This window comes from Pteropus vampyrus, unplaced genomic scaffold (assembly GCF_000151845.1).
Source record: "Pteropus vampyrus isolate Shadow unplaced genomic scaffold, Pvam_2.0 Scaffold6, whole genome shotgun sequence".
Taxonomy (NCBI): Eukaryota; Metazoa; Chordata; class Mammalia; order Chiroptera; family Pteropodidae; genus Pteropus; species Pteropus vampyrus.
The window spans coordinates 507,670-524,299 of NW_011888787.1; the positions used below are offsets into that span (position 1 = coordinate 507,670).

The 16,630-nt window shown below is 53.7% G+C and overlaps 1 protein-coding gene and 1 pseudogene across 3 annotated transcripts in view; one reads left to right on the forward strand and one right to left on the reverse strand.

Moving 5' to 3' along the window:
• Positions 1–185: 185 nt before the first annotated feature.
• On the forward strand, positions 186–304 carry LOC111745623 (annotated as a pseudogene).
• Positions 305–7,967: 7,663 nt separating this feature from the next.
• The window catches only part of BCL9 (B cell CLL/lymphoma 9), a 13,299-nt gene continuing 4,636 nt past the window's right edge, over positions 7,968–16,630 (reverse strand). For 2 of the 3 annotated variants that reach the window (XM_011366316.2, XM_011366302.2), the window contains exons 5-7: positions 13,028–15,266; positions 11,565–11,825; positions 7,968–10,326 (exon numbers count right to left, since the gene is read on the reverse strand). In XM_011366316.2, coding sequence (XP_011364618.1) covers positions 9,209–10,326; positions 11,565–11,825; positions 13,028–15,266 — 3,618 coding nt within the window. In that variant the 3' untranslated portion in view covers positions 7,968–9,208. The remainder of the gene's footprint in view (positions 10,327–11,564; positions 11,826–13,027; positions 15,267–16,630) is intronic. The other variant, XM_011366309.2, reaches the window with a different exon arrangement.

Here is a 16,630-nt window from a genome sequence, read left to right on the forward strand (position 1 = left end):
GAGAGATGAGGAGGAGGGAGGAGGAGGAGAAGAAGAAGTTAAGTAGCAGGGATCCAAAGACGTATTGTTCAGGCAGCATTATTCACAGCAGTCGAGAGATGGAGGTGACCCCTTCATTGCTAGATGGGTAAATAAGGTGCTGTATACATACAATGGAATATAATGCAGCCTCAAAAAGGAATGGAGTCTATGGCCACGCCACCCTGAACAAACTCAATCCCATCTGATCTCGGAAGGTAAGCAGGGTCGGGCCTGGTTAGTACTTGGATGGGAGACCACCTAGGGAGACCAGGTGCCGTAGGCGAAAAAAATAAATAAATAAGGGATTGTCAGCTGACGAGTTCCTCGCAATTTGTGAGGTCAACCAAGGGTTGTCTTGCCTAAAAAAAAAAAAAAAAACCCAAAAAACATATGAGAGGAATGGAATTCTGACACTTGCTACAACATGGATGAATCTTGAGGACATATGCTCGGTGAAATAAGCCAGCCACAAAAAGACAAATAAGGACACTTAGGCGAGGTGTCTAGAGTTGTCACATTCAGAGACAGGATAGAATGGTGCTCACCCAGGTTGGGCGGCGGGGATGAGGAGTTACTGTTTATTGAGCACGGAATTTCAGTTTTGCAAGGTGACGAGTCCTGGAGATGGATGGTGGCGATGGCTGCAAAATGCACCTAATGCCACAGAATTCTCCACTTAAAAATGGTTAAAATGGTAAATGTTATGTTTTTTGTTTTTGTTTTTGTTTTTGTTTTTTTACCACGATAAAAAGAAATGAATTAAAAAAAAAAAAGAGTAGCTCTAATTATGAGTTTCGGGACTTTATTCTAGTCCCTTTCATTACTTGGCAGAAAATTCCTAACAACTTTGCTTTTGATACAAAAATTAAAAGGAACCAATACAAAGAATGTTAGAACAAGTTTCTAAGGACTTGTAAGATTCTTAAATAACAGATCAAAATTAATATTGAAATGAAGAGGAATAACTGTAAAATTCTGAATTTGGGATAAAAATAAGCAAAAAACATTTAGGATATTTAGGGACGACTTCTTTTACATGAAAAAGATTTTGGGTTTTTCATGTCCTAAAATTCCAAAGTAGGGGGGGAAAAAGTACAACTTTCACCTGTTAGTAGAACTGAGTTCAGATAAAAGGAGGCGACAGCCTCACTGTGCTCATCAGACGAAACTGGGGCACCGAACACCATCTTCGGTTCTTGGCACCCTGCTTTCAAGGAGTTTACGAGCTATAATAAAGCGGGACACAACTATGGGGGCTGTTAGGGAACTTTAGCCAGGCCTCCTGGGTCTTGATTGTTGGACCTCACAGAACTTAGCCTGGGGAAAAGAAAATTAGGAGGAACATAACAACTGTTTTCAACTATCTGAAAGGCTGGCATTTGAAACAAGGACAGTCCTTATTCTATATTTACTCCTAAGGGCAGGACTGGGAGAGGCGAAAGGCTAAAAGGAGGCTGATTCATTGTGTGGCATCAGCGCTGAGGATGCTCAGGAGCACAGCCTCCCGTGACCCGATGGCCACCTGCCACGATTCTTTCTTTCGGTTTCTCCGTCTCCAAATCTTGGCCTCGTGTTCGACTCCTCCCTCCTCTTTCCCCCAGTATCTAAGGAAGTCTTGGGGGTCCTTCCCTCACGGCTGTCTTGGCTTCACGGTCCACTGTCCATCACCACTGCCCGCAGCCTGCCCTCCACGACCTATGCACGCAGCCCGTCAGCGCTCCCGGGCTGGGGACTGCCCCTTGCTCCCATCCATCCCATACGCCCCCGCCAGACTCAATTTCTAAGATACTCATCGTATAATTCCCCTGATGGAGACCAAAGTGTGGGTTCCCACTGCTCCCCGCAGCAAGATGAAATTTCTCTTCCTGGCGGTTGAGTCCCTTCTTCTTCGTCTCCCTTTTCGGTTTCACATTCTATTAGTCAAGCGACTATTCTGGGTGAGCTGTTCCCTTCCGTGCCCGATTGTCTTCCCCTGCTCTTTCCCACACCCATCCCCTCGTTTGTGCTGTCCCTCTGTGTGTCCCCCACCCCCGGGCTTTAATATGGGGATGACCTCATGTACCATGACCACCACGAAATCTCTCCTGGCCATCCCAACTCACGCCGATCCTTCCTCCCCCTCATTTCTTTAACAAATATTTGCTGATCCCTCTTAGGAAGCAAACAGGCGTTGTGATGTGTGTGCGTGCGTGCGTGTGTGTGTGCGCGTGCGTGCGTGTGTGCATGTGCGTTGAGGCTGGGTGGGCATTTTGATGGGGCCATCGGAAAAGGCCTTTCTGAGGAGTTTAACAGATAAGCTGAGACCTGGAGGACGTGAAGGACTCAGCCGCTAGGAAGGGCTGGAGTCAAGGGTGCCCATCCCAGGGACCAGACGCGGTCCTGAGGCGGGCAGCGCTTGGCACACTGGAGATTCGGAACGAGAACGGTCTGGCTGGAGGGCAGCAGGGGAGGGGAGAAGGGCGTGAGGCGAAACTGGAGAGCGGCCCTGTCAAAGGTCTTACGGGTCTTACACGAATTACGTTGGGCAGCCGTTAAAGCGTGTCAAGGAAGGACACTGTCCGTGATCTGTACTTCGTAAGGTCGCTCGGCTGCTACGTGACTGAGGGACAGACAGCAAGAGCGGAAGTAGAAGTTAAGAACCTGCTGTGACAGGCCGGACGAGAGTTGGTGACTTGGACTAGAGCAATGGAGAAAAGAGGTGGATTTACGATCGATTTTTGGAACTAGACGTAAAAGGATTTGCTCCTGGTTTTACGTGAGGAATGAAGACTGGCGAATGACTCCTGCGTGTCTGACGTGAGAATCGGTGGGCAGATGTATATCATTTACTGTGGCGGGGAAATGGGGTAGGGAGACTAGATTTGGGGAAAGGTCAGAAGTTAAGTTTAAGACTTTGTTAAGTTTGAGGTGCCTGCAAGTCACCCGAAAGGCAGTGTCAAGGTGCCAGCTGACCAGGTGAGCCAGAACCCCCATGAACAGGCTGACAGGGAGACAGAAATTGTAGAGTTTTCAGCACACAGAGGGTATTTAGTGATTTGCGACTGGATGAATCGGAAGAGTAAGCAGAAGGCCTAGGACGGAGCCTGGGGCAGGATGTGCTGATGGAAACAACTCGAGGACGGGTTGAGATTAATAACGCGGGAAGCGGGTCAGACTTCTGATCGCGACACCGACAACTTCGTTCTGTACGGCCCTCGTCTGTCTTTATTGGCTAATTTGTCAGTTATTTCTGTATGGAATATGGTGATACTGAGAATGGAATGTTCTTATATTCTGTAGTCATGGCTAGTACCTATCTCTTCAGTTAGAGGCAGGTTCCTCGTAGGCGGCTATTAAACTCTGCCTATAATCCATTGTGCCAGCTCAGTGCAGAACGTAAGGCACATGTTCAATGCTCAAGTGACCGTGGACCTTCTTACAAAGGTCCTGGCTGAAACCGTGAGTTCTGTTACACGGTGCTAAAGGCCCTTTCTTTTCTGGGCCATGTAATGCCCGACTCATACTTTGTACAGGTGTGATCTTTACACTCCCTTATTGGTATTATTACACTTTTAAATGATAATAATTATATTTTAAAGGCCCGCAGACACTAAGTACGAAAGAAGTGAAGAGAATTCTAGGGATTCTACAGCTTCATTGACAAGGAATAAGCAAACTAATCTTCACGGCAGTGTGTTGACATTTCAGAACTGGCATTTAATTATTTATATACATTAGTATATTAAAGATACATATACACTTCTATCCATAAACCTCTCTGTGCGTGTATACAAATCTTTGATAGCTCAACTACTGACAGCTAGAATAGAGAACTTCACCAAAGCCTGGGAGAACCGTCGACGGTAATCCATGATGCCCCGTAACCGAATACATTTCGACCGAATGCGATTGAGATGACGCAGTCTCCAGCGAGGTGCTGGGCCCAGCGCGACTACACTGGACAAGGAGAACGGAGCCACTAGAGGTCGGCACACCAAGACCTTAAAGCACAGCCGGAAGCGTGGGCTTCAGTGGGAGTGATGCATAGGGACAGGCAGGAGTCCCCAGGGAAAGCGGCTCCCCAGGGACCTGTGGGATTCTGTGTCGAAGGCTCCTGGAAGCTTGGTAAAGATGAGAAATGAGGACAGGCTCCCGGAGACTTTAACACAAAGAACTTAGGCCGGGGCCGAAAAATAAATAAAAAACTCGAAAACTTAAATCTACCCTCAACACTAATCAATTACACACCAAGTACCATTGAGATCTATAAGTTCTTTCTGCTCTCGACCCCAGCTCCGGACTCTGGAGAGAGGAAGTCACCGTGTCTTGCATTCTCATTGGCGGGTTGTACAGTACGAAAGACCAAGCCTCCGAGGGCCACAGAGAACCTAGTCCCAATGCGGTCCAGGCCCCCTGTCCCCACCACAGCGAAGACATGCACTATGTTAGCGCTGTTTTGTTTTGTTTTGTTTTTTATCCTGTTCTCTGGAACTCCAGGTTCCCTCATAATTGCTTCGGGTCCCCCATAATCGAGGGGGCATTTTGCAAGGGAAGACTGAGTTCTTGTGTGTTTGGTGAATGAAGTAACTGAATTTTTCCACGCTTCACATATGTGTGAGGAAATCGTTTCTGAACCTTCTCCCCTTCTTCTTGGTCCGTGATCACAGACTCAACTTCCTCCTCTGGCAGGATGGGTCACCAAGCACCACTATGCACCGAGCCACAAAGTTAACAGCTGCAGCGTGGTCACCTACGGGCAGCGAACAGATCGCGTCTGTTACAGTAACCCGCCTAGGAAGGAGCCACGTAAAGAGGGAGAGACGATTTTATTCATATAATCCTCACCACACGCTTTCTTTTTGACCTTGCTTATGATTTAACTCCCTCCTATAGAAAATGCTTGGCCACAAACTGGTTTTCGTGCTTTAGAAACCTTTTGATTTAAATGTGTCGTTAAAATTTTACCACCGAATTAAGACGCCATGACTTTTCTTAAATATGAGAGTTTGTGACTTTGGAAAAAATGACCGCTCTGGGTTAGAGAACAGAGAGTAGCCGTATGGTTCACGTTGTTTAAACAGCATGGGAAATATGGTATAATTTGATTTGTTTTGTTTTTTAAAGAAAACGAGTCTAAGGATTTTGTAGAATAAGCAAGTTTTTCCCAGTGACCTCTGGGGGGGGGGTCTCTCGCCCCCTCCCCCTCCAGGCTCCAGGGCAGCCAGCTTTCTGGAGCCAGTGTGATCACCCAACTCTCTTGCTTAAAACTCTGAAGTTCAAACTCCTCAGTGGGCCGCACCAGGTTCTCGGTGACCTGCCCTAAGAAGCCCATCAAGTCTCAGCAGGCAGCTCCTTGGAGCTCCCGCCACCACCCTCCACCCAGGAAACCCTCCCTCCTTCAAGAGTAAACTCAAAAATCACCTTTCTGTTGAGGCGTCCCCGTCTCTTCCGGCCCATGGCACCGTCCACACGTTCGCTACGGTAATGACCATATTGTTCTGGGTCCTCTGAGCCTTAGAAGTTGACACTCAGGAGGTGCTCGCTAAGTGGCTGCTGAACAAATGAGTCCTTGTCTTAAATACAGCTTCCCTCTGCTCTCGGCACTCTGAAAGCACTCAGGGAAGGCAGGGAAATGGCTGGAGCACAGGCAGTTTAAGTGGAACGCAGCCGCCACCAACCCCCTTGCGCCCCCCGCCCCCACCTGCAGGGAAGGAGGCGGTAAGAACAGAGGCCAGGACTCCAGTGCCACCTGGAGCTGCTGTCATTTCTCATTCACACCTGCTACATGATTTGTGGGTCCCAGTGCAGAACAGAAACGTGGGGTTCCCTATTCAAAGGTTATTAAGAATTTCATAAGGTGATAGCAGAGCATGAAAGCCAGCCAGGGCCCTGTGCAGCGGCACGGGTCACATGCCCAGGGAGCCAGCCCTGAGGCCAGCAGCAGAGTAGGGAGGCTGGGGAAAATTTTGGGTCATTTTTTTAGAGGGTAGTTTTAAAATACATAAAATTGTTTTAAAATTTGTTATTTTCTCATGCCCACCCTTTATAAGACCCCTACAATTGTTTTCATTTACGATTTTCTCTTGAAAAGGAAATTATTTCACGTTGTTTTAGGGAAAATACCACATATTCCTCATTAGTCCTTAGGAAATGCTGTGATGCACACCCCATCGGTCACCTCTGAAATGAAGAAACACATCATTATCACACCTGTTCCCTCCAGGCCGGGTCTTCACACGTTATATGCACATGAACATCCCCATCACCCTTTCCCTGATTTTTAAAAACCTTGCATCATTAGGTCTCCATGCAGTAGCATCCGTCTCTCACATACGATTTCATTTCACGGCAATCTTTGTAAACTAGGAATCGTTACATCCAAACCCCGAATGAACTTAGTGTGTCAGACGTCATCGTGATGGAACGTGTTGCCATATGCTGACGACGTGAATGGATGAAAATTTACCAAGGGGTCTTTTCAAAACTCACTGCTTTGCCACGGGGGAGCCGCTTTGCACCATGGCAGGTTCTCCAGCAGGGGGCTGCTCGGGGGTGCCACATCCCTGGCCTCTCCCAGCCACATCCCCGGCCTCGCTGGCTGCCAGCCCTTGGCTGTCTGTCTCCCTTGGGACAGTGGCACCAGGACCACACACCATTAGTGCCCACGGCTCCATCACATGCAGCAGAGAGTGGGGCTGCCCAAGAAGCCAGCCCAGTGGACACATGCCAGGCCTCAACCTTCCTTGGGCTCCCCGCTCATGCTCCCCAAGCTTGTTTCCCCGTTCTCTTCTATACTCCAAACCCAGGGAATGGAAATCTTCGTTTTTATTCTCTTAATTTCTCTACAACATAAAATCTGCACCATCTGAGACCATCTGAATAGATCTGTGTCAGAATTCTTGAAACTAGTGAGCTCAGTGTTCTCATCTGCAAACGAAGAGGATTAACACCTAGTTCTGGGGGCACCTCGAAAATTAGCAAGAGCACACACAACAGGTGACTGGTGGAGTGGGTGCTCCAAAGGTCACCTCCTCGGTTTTGTCGTCTGGGGCTCTTCTGTCACTGAGAAGACGGCTGCTGACCGTGGAAGAGGACGAGCTCCCAAAGCCGCTTCTCAGAAACGATCAGGTAGAAGTCGGACTGTGGACGCCAGCGGAGCCCAACCCGCGCGCACCTGTCTGCAGACGACTCTGCACCTGCGGCTCCTCCGATTCACCTGGCAGCAAAGCTGCGCAGACGCCCACTGGCTGGGCTAAACAGGCCTGCGACTCAAGAGGAGTGCGCACACCGGCACAGAGCGAACTGCAGAGGGACGCAAACAGCGAGGCCCCAGACGCGTCCCTAGCAGGGCACAGAGGGACGTGCTGCAGGCAGCCGGGAGCGGGGCTGTGCGGACTGACCAGGGGGATGCAAGGGACGCTGGGCGGGCGTGGGGGACTCTGGGCAGGGGCAGGGCTCTGGGGGGCATGGGGGAACTCTGAGGGGGCGTGGGGGACTCTGGGGGGGCATGGGGGACTCTGGGCAGGCAGCGAGGACTAACGGACCAGACACTCGCAGGCTGCGGAAACCCACGTTTGCAAGCACAGGGATGACATTGCAAGGACATTTCATAGCTCGTTCAAATGGCTAAATACACCTGTGCCTTCCTCACTGCTTCACGCCACCGACCGGGCTCACACAAATATTCCTGGGACGGGACCATTAATTGCTCCCAGAGGGTGTGGCCAGCCCTGGGGACCTGGGTCACCCTCCGCCCGCAGTTAGGGTTTCATGACGGAGGTAGGAACCGGACGGGATAAACTTATGAGAAGGTTCTCAGTAGCAAGAAACGTGCTTCCTCGGCGATGGCAGGTGACACGCCGCTCCTAACACTCGGACACAAGGACGCTGCGCTTCCGGGCCCCGCGGCAACTCACACGCACGATACCGAACGAACGGGAATCCGAGCGAACAACAAAAAAAAGCAGTTCGATTTTGTAAGAAACAATATATTTTATTTTTCTGACACCACAGCTCTGGTGAGTGGTTTTGTACCAAATTTAATGGAGGTTACACAGAACGTCTTACGCATGGGAGGGGGGAGGGGAAGGAACCGGAAAATTAAAAAAAACAAAAAACAAAACAAAAAAAAACGAAAACAAAACCCTGGGTAGCTTTTAGCATCTGTTCCACTCCCACGTTAATAAAATCCGCTTGGGAATTCCTAATGAAAGGAGACCGGAATCTGGGTGGGCAGGGAAGGGCACGTCGGGGAAGGAAAGACGAAGGGACAGGAAGACCCTCAGCATCCCAAGACGGCCCCCTGCGGCAGCCGGGACCACGCCGCATGGAAGTCGAGGCTTCGCTAGAGTCATTTCCCCAAAATAACATCATGTATTGCAGCTGCCATAGGGAAAACGAGAGGCGGGAAGAAGGGGTCGCCCTGGGGGCCGAGGAAGGAGCCGCACTCAACCGAGGCGGCGGGAGGGAGCGGGGTGGCGGCTGGCAGCCGGGGAGAGGCAGTGCTGAAGGGCACCTGAACCGAAAAACCGATGTCCTCAACGTCGTCGTTTTTAAAAAGAAAGATCTCCCCCCTCCCCCCACCCCTCGCTGAACTTAGTTCCTTTTTTTGTGCTTTTCATTAATACTCTGCTCTGAGGTCGTAGTTTGGTTTTTCTATACACTGGAGTTGAAAGAAAATAGTCCAAAGCTCTGAAGATGGATTCTCCACCTGAAGTAAACAGCCCAGCATTCCTGTCCTCTTGTCCCAAAGACTAAAGTCTCTGCTAAAATCCCTTTTACAATATAGTACAGTACACACAGGAAAAAAAAAAAAAAAAGCCCAAAGCAAAACAAAACAAAACAGAAACAAAACCAGAAAAGAATCCTGGGAGAAGCCAGTCCGAAGGACGTAAACACACAGACGACGGTGCAACACGTGCCGATGGCAATTCTCGAAGCACGGCTACAGACTCCCGAAAGTAGGGATACCCAAGTCCACAAAAATAATTTTTAAAAAATAAATCTTAAAAAAAACACACCTGTTGATTAAATGAATCATTTGTTTTCAGGTAAATCCATACATTCTCGAGTCCCCCCACCCCCAAAGCAGCCCTCGGGGCTCTGTTCTCCTATTGCATGACCAGCAGTCCCCCAGGACGCCCCCAAAGCAGCCCTCGGGACCTGGAATCTCATCTCGACAAGGATCGGCACATCCGACCTTAGCAGCTTAAAACATCATGTTTCCCGGGTTGCCGGGCCCTTGGCTGAAGCCACCCATGCCCACGTCAGCGGCCATGCCCCGGGGCCTCATCTGTGGGGGGATCATGATGTTCTGTTGGGGTCCCATCATGCCCGGCATGGACATCATCATGCCCGGAGAGCCCACGGGCCCGGGGTGCGTGTAGAGCCCGGCAGGCCCCCGATCCTTGCCAGGGATCATGCCCACGGCAGCGGCTGGACTGCTCATCAGGGTGGGCTGGCCGGGCATTGTGGATTGTGCTGGTGACATCATCCGATGGTGAGGTCCCATCATGCCTTGCTGGAGAAAGGCTGGTGGTCTCATCGGGCTGTGGCCCGGCATAGACGGAGCTGTGCCAAGAGGGATGTCCGGAGTTCCCACGGGCCCCGGACCGCCCATGCCGGGTAATGCCAGTCCCATCCTGGGGGCCTGTTCGCCCATCATGCCTTGCATGTGCGAAAACCCAGGCCCCGGGCCCTGCGGCTGCTTGCGGCCGGGGACTTCCCCGCGAGGGAAATATTGCAGTGTCTGGCTAGGCTTCTCGGAGGGAATAATGCGGGACAGATCGAACTCGGGTATCCCGGTGGCCCCAGGCCGGATGACCTCCTGCAGATCCGGGTCTGTAAACACTGAAGGCACGCTGCTCCCCAGGACGGCGAAGGAGTCAGGGCCCCCTGGGCCTCCAGGCTTGCAAAGTGCTGCGTCTGCCGAAGTCTGGGGCAGGTTGCTGGGGCGGCCAAGGGGGCCTTCTCCGGGGAAACCCATGCCTCCTGGGAAGTTGCCCTGGCCCCCGCTGGGGCCGTTGTGGGGGAAGGGGACTTGCTGCGGGGGAGACTGTACCGGAGGGAAGCCCTGGGGAAAGCCCAGCCGTCCTTGAGGTACCATCGGAGGCTCCTGGGACCCGTGCCCCATGATGGGATTGTGTGTCATCAAGCCCGGCCCCATCGGGACCCCGTGAGGAGGTATGTTGGGTCCCATGGCATTCGGAGAGGGCATCTGATTGGAGTGAGAAAGTGGCTGGGTCATTCCCATTGGGCTGAGGGTTGGCATCGGAACCACGGGGTTGGGACCTGAAATTCGAGGATTCTGTGTATTAATGCCCATTCCTAGAAAAATAAAGATATCAAAGAAATCAACTTAACCGAAAGCAACTCAGAAAAACTAGAATAAATTAACAGAAAAAAAATATCGTGCGCATCGAATGAACACGGCGCTAGGCAGGGAAAACACGTGGCATACGAGCTCTGCCCTCGGTAAGGTTATGATTCACTCTGGGGCGCGCAAACCAACAGCCCTGCAAGACAGTACGTTACCGAGCCTTACACTGCCTGACCCGAGAGCGTGGACAGCACAGCAGGAAGCAAGTCTCCTGCGTGAAAAGTCCCAAGTTAACATGCAAACGAGTATCATCCTCCTCACTGGAGACATTGACCACAGACGCGAACCGTCTGTCTGAGTGACGTAAGTTCGGTCCTTTCTGGAGCAGGAGGATTACGCAGTCCTACATGTCTTAGAATCAGAACAACAGGCCCTCGTCAACGGGGAGAGCATTTCCGTCTGGGTTACAGGAAATGTTGAAGAAGTGACAGCTTTAACGAAAGAAGAACACACGCAGATTCCACGGGAACCTCTGGGACACGCACACATCTGGTCTGCGGAGCTGCCGCTGCGTGTGGGAAGGACGGCGGCCTGTGCTGTCCACGGAGCCTGCCCCGTCCACGGAGCCTGCCCCCACCTGATCGACTGGGATCTCTGGTAACCAAAGGGCATCCCTAACGGCCGGAATGGAACCGGAACCGAAACCGAAACCGGAACCGAAACCCTGGCTGAAAAGTCACGGCATCTCTGCGGATCGCCTCGCCATCCCACGTCACCTCCTGGTAGTGAGCTTAGCGGGGCAGGAGCGGAAGGGGCAGGGAAGGGAGGGGCGGCCCCGCGCCAGACCTAAAGCGCCGCACGTCCAGGATACGGGCTTCTCCACCGTCTGAAGCCCTGTGGCTGTGGTTTAGGGGTGCACTTCCAGGAAGATACTTGAGAACAAAAGGCACCCTAATCTGCATGCTTCCAATATTGCTCCAAGAGGACCCTCCCCTCAAAAAAAATCCAGGTAATAAAAGCATCAGAACTTCTATAAAGAAACCAGAAGAAAACCTGTTTTCTTATAAGCATTTACTGAATCAGGCTAATAAAAATCGTCATTATCGGTCTCTAGTCGAGACACTTCCATCCTACTGAAACTAACTTGTCGGACCTCCGCCTATTGAGGTCGACAGCCATGGAGAAAACACGCCGGGAGTTTCTCTGGTCCGGCAGCAGGCCCCACCCCGTCTCCCCGACTTCTTACCTGGCATGTTATTCATTGATGGCAAGTTGGGAGAACGAGCTGGCGGGGAGTCGTCGTCCGAGCTGGCCACAGTCTTGATGGCATCGTGGTACAACGGGGTGGAGCTGGGCATTGCAAACTTGGACATTCGCGACATCATGATGGACAGGGGGTTCTGGGACAGGGTCGGCTCTGGAGGCATGGTGTAAGGTGTGCTAGAGGGGAGGCCCCCTGGGATATTCACAGAGGCAGGCTGGCTGGCTGTAGGGGGTGGGGGGCCACCTAGGAGAAGCAGCAAAAGAAAACAAAAACAGGCCGGGAATTAGATTCCTCTCGAAGGCTGGCGGCCTGCGATTATGAGCTAGCAAGGCCAGGCTGAGACGGATGAACAGGACAGTGTTATCAGACCCAGGACACAAGTCATCTGTCTTCGACTCCAGCTCTGGGCGTGCAGAGGGAGGTCGTGGCGTGATGTGCGGGTAACAGGTCCACAGAAAGGTAGACAAACACACCAAAGATGCGTTAGAAATATGAGCTCGAGCTCGGGAAAGACACTGGTTACAGACAACTGTTTCACTGCAAAGAATGCGCCGTGAGCGGGTCGTCCCCTTGCCGATCGAATTCAGAATTCGACCCAGGGACTAGTATGCTAGGAGGCCAGACCGGCGCCCCCACCCCAGGCACCAGCCGCATCGCCCTGCGCACTCGTGATCGACTCCCATGAGACGTGTGAGCTACAGGTCTGAGGGCGCTGAGCGGCTTCTGTGGACCGCCACCCAACAGAGGGACTCTGGCTCGGGGCCTCGATCTCCCGTCTTATTCTCATTCTGGTCTTTCTCAAGTGCGCAGAGCTCGGACCTAGTATTTCCACCTCAGTACTCATCTTCCACTGACCACCTCCGGTCCCGTTCACAAAACCACCGTCATCAGCGACAGCGTCTCCTGGGCAGAAAATACTGATAAATTGTAGCTGATCTGTGAGCACAGCGGTCTACCAGGGAGGAGGTTTTGGTAACTGTCGCTGTGGTCAACGTGTATTTACGAGAACCACTCGCATCTCCCGGCAGCCTCCCGTCTTCGCTGGGGATTATACTCAGAACCCCCTGACTTGCGGGCAGCCTCTGGAAGTGGGTGGGTCTGGTATTTAAAGAAACCACATTCAGCTACCGTTAAGACATTTTATTTCACTAACATGTGTTCACTGAGCAAACGTAAATTACTCCGTGGAATGACAGAGTTCCCACGGTCCCTCCTCCTTTTAACCGTCCTGACAGACATACTGCACTACGAGCCCGTGTGTCTTGGACACGATCTGACGCCAGCTGACCACGCCCCTTGCTACAGATACATCCAACTCGGCAAAGGCCACCCACCGCCTCTGCTCGCATCATCAAGTTAGGACACCAGTTTTCTTAAAGTAGCCGAATCAGGCTTCGGCAAACCCCGGCTACAGGGTACACCTGTGAGGATGCGGGCATACTGACCTGACTCCACACTCCCCAGCATGGCAGGGGAGGCCATAGTGAGGGGCGCTTTGTGGTTCGGAGGGATCCCCGGGCTCTGAAGGGGAGGTTTTGGAGAGGAGGTCCACCCAGGTGACGGGGCGGGGAGTGACGGAGACTTGAGGTGGACAGGCGAAGCAGCAGCAGATCCCAAGACAGGGGGGGACTTAATGGAAGCAGCAGCAGCTGGGCCCGCCAGCATGCCTGCCAGCTGCGACGGAGTCTGGGGGGACTTGAGGTTCCCGGAGGGGGAGCCCAGCATTGGCGACTGGACCTGGCGCATCGTGGGTGACTTCAGAGGGTTGATGCCTGGGGAATGCACCTGGCTGCCTGCCACAGACACATCCAAGGGCTTCCGCCCCAGGCCACGCTGAACTGTGGGGGCCGTGTTGAGGCCAGGGGGGTTACTGGAAGGGTTGAGAGGTAGTGGTGGCATGTGACTGAGCCGGCTGTTAGTCCTTTGGTCGGGCCCAACTGGTTCTCTGAGATTCCGCAAGCCGCCGCCGCTGCCTGGACCCTGAGACGTGGGGAGGAAGGGCCGGGGGCCCATGCCGAACTCCTGCTGGGGGTGCTCCCCGAAGGGCAGCGGCACCATCTTCTGCTGAGCAGGCAGCATGTCCGTGCCCCCGGGCCGCAACTTCATCATCTCGTCCGGGCCCGCCCCCGCCTCTCGCACCTTCTGAGGTAACATCTGAGCGCTGGACCCCATGCTGACACTCAGGCCGACGTCTGCCTTCATCCCGCCGGGCACCATCCCGAACTCCAGCTCCCGGCCGGGGCCCATCTGCGGGGGCATTCCTTTCGGAAAGTCGCCCCGTGAAGGACTCAGGGGACCCTCCACGGGTATTCGAGGGAAAATGGGGTTATTCCCGGGCTCCATGTGTCGCTGGGAACCTGCGATCATCCTGCTCATGTCCATGCCGGGCCTGATGCCCTCCACGCTCATGCCCGGCGGGAGGCCCAGCTGCTTCTCCGCCAGCTGCTGTTGAAACATCTCTTCGGACAATCCCTGGGGGTTGGGGAAGCGCTCCCCTCGGCCGGGGCCGCTGAAGACGCCCTGGCCGGGCGGGAAGTTTCGACCGTCTGGGATTTTTGGCACATCGTCTGGCCAACTGACTCCGGAAAGACCTGGTCTGGACGCCGGGTTGGGGACACTCGGCCCCTCCATTTCAGAGTTTATCATGCCCGCAAAGCCGGGGAGGCGCATCTGGCCGCCTGGCATGCTGGGGTGGGGCGCCATGCCCCGCGGGGGCAGAGAGTGCGGCATGCCGATCCCGTCGGCGAACGGCTCGGGCCCCGCGGGCCCCCAGCCCTCGCCGGGCGCCATCTGGTAGGGCGGGGGCGGCCCGCGGGCCACGCTGCGGGGCCCGTGCGGGTGGGCCATCACGTCCTGCAGCGCGCACTGCTGCACCACCACCTGCTCCTGCTTCCTCCGCTTCTCCTCGTAGAACTCCTGCTGCAGCTTCAGCCAGGCTATCTGCTCAGGGGTCATGTGATCCAGGTGGTCGGGTCCTATGGGCCCAGGCTGGGAGTTCAGGGACGGGGCGACCATTTCGTCTGGAGAGAAGGGCACGTCTCTGTGTCCCTGGGGGCCGAGTAGCACCCCCACGTCCGTCCGGGGCCCAGGCCCCTTACCCAGGCTCTGCGACTGAGCCATCATGGCCTGGATCGGCCCTTCCGGCTTCTTCTGCGGTCCGTCCAGCACGCCGGTGCTCTGCTGCGGTCCCCCACCCTGCCCGGTGAATTCTTTCTCATCAGGGAAAAGCATCCGCTGGATGTCTCTGAGCGTCTGTAAGGAGCGCTCCCGGTGCTCCAGCTGCTCTTGAGACAGGCCGTCGGGGTTCTCTCCCAGCGAGGGGGCCTCTCCGCCGGGCACCGCTGCGGGGGGAGGGGCTTTGGGATCTGCTGAGGAGCTGCTGCTCCCCTGGGAGACAGGGGTCACCGCCCGGTTGTTGGGCGTCGAGTTGGACCCGGCACCATCCGGGGGCAGCGGGGTGGAGCTGGCGGGGCTGCCGACAGCCGGGATCAGCTTGTTGTCCACCCCAGGACTATCCCGGTCCAGGGGGCGCGGGGGGGCGGCGGGCTTGGGTGCTGGTGCCGTGATGGGTGGAGTCGGCTGCAGCCTGGTGTTCTGGGAGGCGTTCTGGTCCTGGCCGGCTGGGGCTGCGGGCTGTGGTGGGACAGGCTTCAGGTCGCTCCGAAGGGCAGACAGCTGTGTGTTCTGAAAACAAATGAAATTTTAAAAATCATCAGTAAACTGAACAGAAGGGCAATCAAAAGAGCAAGACATGTTATAAAGGACTCGTCCCGGCCACATAAATCCACAGTGACACTTGCTGTAGAAGCTACCCGTGTCCGACCCTACTTTGGACACAGACATTTTGCTGTTTTTCTGCCACTTTAGCGTCAGACGGCAGCCTCTTCCCCTTGCTGAAGATGAGGCTTCCATAACGCTGCGACCCCTATCGCGTGAACACTTCTGAGTCCCACTTTGAGGAACAGGTCTGGTATCACACATCTACTACGTGTTCCTAATTCGAGGTGAGATTAGTTTCTCGGGTATGTGGGAGGCTGTACCTAACACCTCTTTCTTTTCCCCAAAAGTACAACTGGGTAGGCAGATGTCTCGCTGTCAATCAAAAAGCATGATGTTTCCAACGGAAAGAAAAACTACTTGTCACTCACAGCTCCGTCCTCTACCTGCCAGAGGCAGCGGGCAAGGCGGCCCGTTTCAGTGTCCCCTCTGGCAGGGTGACGATCAACACACTCCTCTCCTTGAGTTTCCAGGGGGCCTGACATCTCCGGTTTCTGTTTTCCGTTTGCCATCACTGACTCTGTATTTGATAGGCATTTGTACATGAACCGTAGTAAGACAATCTGCGGGCAGGAAGCGTCTGTGCAGAAATCTGAGGCTACCTAGCGCATGGTGTCTCGGGCTCTGCTCCTTCCAACAGACAGCAGGCTGCCCTTCTCACAGGCTGGATGATCGCCTGATTATTTATTAAGTGCCGAGCCTACGCTGAGTTCTGGGTAAAGGCACACTCACCTACAGCACGTGATACGAGGATATCAGTGTTTGGAAGAGGGGCTTACGTGTTTGTTCTGAGTCTAAACCAGGCGCTGCTGGAGGTACTGAAGAACAGACGGGCCCAGCCTACCAACTCCACCTCGGGGATCTTCGCCAGCCTCCAGGGAGCCACGCGGGCCCTTTTTGACGGTCATTTGCTCCTGCCTGTTCGCTTAACCCACTTCTCGTTTAGGACAAAAGCACGGCTCGCTGCCAGCGTGAACTTCACATCGCGTGCAGGAATGCTACATTTTCTAGGATGCGACATTTTCAACGTTGTACAACTAACTTAAGAGTGGTTTGCTATTTTTAAAAAGCCAGCTCCGTACACACGGTCTGAATTCAGATTTTCCCAGAGATGGTTATGCGGAGGAAATCCTAAAATTATCTCTACAACTCCTTGTTCGTTCTGCACCTTTTCCCTGCTAAGGAGTCACCGCAGACTCGCAGGCTAGGAGGGGAAGCCGGCACAGGGGGATGTGCCTCAGACCACACAGTGACACGCAGCTGATCGCCCC